General features: G+C 36.3%; 1 protein-coding gene across 1 annotated transcript in view; it reads right to left on the bottom strand.

Moving 5' to 3' along the window:
* The window catches only part of ARHGEF10 (Rho guanine nucleotide exchange factor 10), a 249,456-nt gene that overhangs the window by 55,959 nt on the left and 188,641 nt on the right, over positions 1 to 4,856 (bottom strand). The window contains exons 24-25 of the mRNA XM_007944435.1: positions 3,880 to 4,001; positions 2,736 to 2,822 (exon numbers count right to left, since the gene is read on the bottom strand). Of these exons, the coding sequence (XP_007942626.1) occupies positions 2,736 to 2,822; positions 3,880 to 4,001 (209 nt within the window). The remainder of the gene's footprint in view (positions 1 to 2,735; positions 2,823 to 3,879; positions 4,002 to 4,856) is intronic.

Below are 4,856 nucleotides of genomic sequence, written 5' to 3'. Positions count from 1 at the left end.
AACCCACCAGCCACTCCTTGGAAGGAAGATGGGGCAATCTACTTCCGTAGTGATACTGCCTTGGAAACCCAAGGAGTGGTCGCTATGAGTCGGGTCTGACTCGATGGCACATAACAACAACAACAACAGTAATTGGAATGTGAAAGGTGGAAATAAAGAAGAATTACCAGTAGCTGGAAACTACGGCCTTGGTGATATAAATGACATGGGATATTGCATGATAAAACTTCGCAAGACCAATGATTTATTCATAACAAATACTTTTTTCTACAACATAAATGGCAGTTATGCATGTCGACCTTGCCAGATGGAATACACAGGACTCAGACTGATTACTATCTGTGGAAAGAGGTGATGGAGAAGCTCAATATTATTAGTCAAATCAAGGCCAGGAGCTGACTGTGTAACAGACTATCAATCAATCACATGCAAGTTCAAGCTGAAGGTGAAGAAAATGAAAACAAGTCCATGAGAGCCAAAATATGACCTTGATTATATCCCACCTGGATTTAGAGATCATCTGAATAATAAATTTGACACACTGAACACCAATGACTGATGAGACAAGTTGTGGGGAGTCATTATAGCAAATCATACATGAAGAAAGCAAAAGATTATTAAAAGGACAGGAAAGGAAGCATAGACCAATATGGATGTCAGAAGTCATAAGAGACTCTGAAACTTGCTCTTGAACAGGGAGTAGCTAAAGGAAATGGAAGAAATGACAAGATAGAAGAGCTGAAGAGATTTCAAAGGCAGCTCAAGAAGATGAAGTCAGTTATTGCAATGAAATATGCAATGATCTGGAGTAAGAAAATCAAAAGGGAAGAACAAACTTGGCATTTCTCAAGCTGAAAGACCTGAAGAAAATATCAAGCCTTGAGTTGCAATATTGAAGGAATCTATGGGCAAAATATTGGATCATGCAGGAAGCATCGAAGGAAGATGGAAGGAATACACAGAGTCACTATATCAAAAAGAACTGGTCAATGTTCATCTATTTCAGGAGGTGGCATATGATTAAGAACCAATGGTATTGGAAGATGATGTCAAAGCTGAACTGAAGGAATTGGTGAAAAACAAGGTTCCAGGAATTGATGGAATACCCATTGAGATGTTTCAACCAACAGATATCACGCTGGAACTCATACTTCATAAATGAACTTATTCATCTATGCCAAGTACTTTTGAAGACAGCTACCTGGCCAACTGACTACAAGAGACCCATATTTGTTCCCACTGCAAAGAAAGGTGATCCAACAGGATGTGGAAATTATTGAACAATATCATTAATATCACACACAAGTAAAAGTTTGCTGAAGAAAATTCAGTAATGGTTGCAGCAGTATATTGGCAAGGAATTTCCATATACACAATCTGGATTCAGAAGAGGAAGTGGAACAAGGAATATCGGTGCTCATGTTAGACAAATCTTGGCTGTAAGCAAAGAATACCAGAAAGATGTTTACTTGTGTTTTATTGACTATGCAAAAACATTCAACTGTGTGGATCATAACAAATGAATAACATTGAGAAGAATGGGAATTCCAGAACACTTAATTATGCTCATGTAGAAGCTGTACAGAGACAGGAAGCTGTCATTCAAATGGAACAAGTGGATATTGCATGGTTTAAAATCAGGAAAGGTGTGCATCAGGGTTGTATCCTTTCACCATACTTTTTCAGTCTGTATGCTGAGCAAATAATCTGGGAAGCAGGACTACATAAACAAGAACAAGGCATCAGGCTTGGAGGAAGACTCATTAACAACCTCTGATATGCAGATGACACAACCTTGGTTGCTGAAAGTGAAGAAGACTTGAAGCACTTTGATGATGATTAAAGACTATAGTCTGCAGGATGGAATACACCTCAACATTAAAAAAACGAAAATCCTCACAAATTGACCACTAAGCAGCATCATGATAAATGGAGAAAAGATTGAAGTTATCAAAGATTTCATATTACTTGGATCCACAATCAATATCCATAGAAGCAGCAGTCAAGAAATCAGACATCATATTGCCTGGGCAAAGATGGTGCAAAAAACTAAAAAAAACCAAACTCATTGCTGTTGAGTTGATCCCGACTCATAGCAACCCCTCTTTGGATTTCTGAGGTGGCATCTCTATAGAAGCAGATTGCCCAGTCTTCCTTCTGAGGAGTGGCAGGTGGGTTTGAACTGTCAGCCTTCTAGTTAGCAGTCAAATGCCTTAGGCACTACACCAAAAACTTCATTAAAGTGGCGAAGAGCAAAGCTTTAAAGACTATGGTGTGCCTGACCCAAGCCATGGTATTTTCAATCACCTCATACACTTGTGAAAGGCTTCAAATGCTGTATTTCATTCGGAACAAATTAACTGTAAGTTTCCAGTGTAAAAAGCTAACAATGTCCTGGACAGGAAAAACATAACAAAAAACATGCAATTTAACCATTAAATTGATGAAATACTGAAATTATTCTGATATTAGTTAAATTAGTTGTTTTGGTTTTGAATTTAATCTGGTAAAGTTTTAGATGGAAAAGAAAAGGAATGAATATTTAAATTCCTAAAAATTATACATCTTTCCCAAGAGTAATCAGTGCCCTTTAACAAGAAATTTTCACATTTATAAATATAATCTGGGATACATGAGTAACTAATGACAACATTCTACTGAACTTTTGGAATCTATTTATTTTTCATCATATTAATTATGGGTAATGATTCTTAATAAAAACAAAAACATCTTACCCATAGGAAGCCATGAGCCATGGAGAATGAATCTGTTTGATTTTCATTATTTAGGTAAGGTTCAGGATTGTAAGCAGCACATTCAATCTAAAATGGAATACAGTTAAACACCCACATATAAAATGGGATTAGGAAGCTTCTAGACTACATAATGCCTTAAGTGGCTGACTTATAGTTTTGACATAAAACCACAGACATGTCAGGTTATTACCTATAAAAGGTTAAAAGAGGAAAAGTAAAAGATTAAAGTACAAGCCTCCGAAATTAGCTTTTCAAAGGCAAATACCTAAGAAGTTTTATTCTTCAGATTCCAGCAATCAAGCTGAAAACAAATGCCATAGAGCATGTCAGATAGGAGGGCTGAAGCTTACTGGGATAAAAGTAAGCACAGAGCTTACAGAAAACGCAGCTTTTTTTTTTTTTTCCTTTTCTTGTAGTCACAGGCTTCCCAGGCGATATAGTGCAGGAAGGGTTCTGTGAATTCCAAAGGAAGTGGTCTCTCCCTTTCTAGTCAGAGGAACTATTGGAGAAACCCAGTCTTGAAGTCTAAGAGTCTGTCATAGGCCAAAAATGAGAAAATATAATGTTTTTATCTATTGTTTAAAGAACAGGACATTATAAAATTCATGGAAGTAAATGAAGGAGCTGACTTGTGCCTGAATTGACAACGCAGCACTCGTTAATAAAATTCCACCTTGGCAGTGGAGTTTGCTTTAGTAGAGTGGGAAAAATCCCTCAAGAAAAAATGAGGGTCTAATTATGATCCTTTTTTAGAAACTATTTGCCAACCACAGGCATAACAAAATTGACAAATCTGAACCACATGCCTCCCTTACCTAAACTAATAATGCTTTGAATGCAATAGAGCTGTTTTAATACTGCAGTATCCTGCAGTGATTAAACCCCAGGAATGGTCTTCAAAGATAGCAGCTTAGCAGACAAGTGACAATTTGCCTTTAAACTACCCAATCTTAAATTATTTCTACATAAATCACCTCTAGATAAATACTCACTATAAGTGACTTTGTAAGATAATGCTTTGATTATGTCCTTTAATAGTAATTTCCTACGTAAAGCAAATTAGATAAAGAAAATACTATCTATATGTAGGGTGAACTATTAAAAGAAAATCACCTCACTTTACCTTAAACTCCTGCTGCTTGGCCACCATCACAGGCATGTACCGAACAAGGAGAGGATGTTTATCTTTTTTAATTTGATTCCCATCATCTTCTACACAGAACCAACCCATATGGTTCTCCTCCTCTTTAGTTATATTCAGAAAGAAAATGAACAAGGACAGTAATTAATTTACACTTAACATAATCTACAAATTCAGTAAGGTCATACTAATAGAACATTCTAACATTCTCTCTTTTTTTAAGATTTTAAAATAAATGTTTTATTTCTGGAAAAGAGTAAATTTAAGTGTCTTTACCTTTTCCTAAAGGACATAAATGTACATCCATTGTTTTATTTTAAAAAGTACAATGGCCCACATCTAAGTGACCATCTTATCTTTCTGTTTGCTCTTCTGGAATGTGCTGGAGGGGAAGGGCTGTGAAACTTCTCTATGTCAATCAGCTTTTTTTTTCTTCCTTCCAAAGCAACTGACTCAGTTTAAATTCAAATGCCAGGGATATACTAAAAACAAAACAAAACAAAACTCCACAGCCATAGAGTCGATTTCGACTCATAGTGACCCCTATTGGGTTTCCAAGGTGGTAAATCTTTACCCATCTTCCTTCCACAGAGCAGCTGGTGGATTTGAACTGCCAACCTTCTGGTTAGCAGTCAAATGCCTTAGTGGCAGTCTCCTTTCATAAAGATTATAGCCTTGGAATCTGTATGGGGCAGTTCTACTCTGCCACATGGGGTCACTACAAGTCAGACATAAACTCCATGGCAATGGGTTTTATCTAATTATCTCTTTACCAGGGATATAGTTAGAGAAATTTTAACATGGTATAGTATATGGGATAAAAATAAAGTATAACCAAATGAAGAAATAGTGAAATAGCTTAATACCAAAGCAAACTGTTGTGTAGTTTTGAACATGTAATTAATCTGAAGATGAAAAAGGAATTTATTTTCAGGTTCAACCTATTCTCTTCTGTTACC

Source organism: Orycteropus afer, unplaced genomic scaffold (assembly GCF_000298275.1).
Source record: "Orycteropus afer afer isolate SDZICR_OR568_19922 unplaced genomic scaffold, OryAfe1.0 scaffold00125, whole genome shotgun sequence".
Lineage (NCBI taxonomy): Eukaryota > Metazoa > Chordata > Mammalia > Tubulidentata > Orycteropodidae > Orycteropus > Orycteropus afer.
This window is presented reverse-complemented; position numbering and strand designations above follow the sequence as displayed.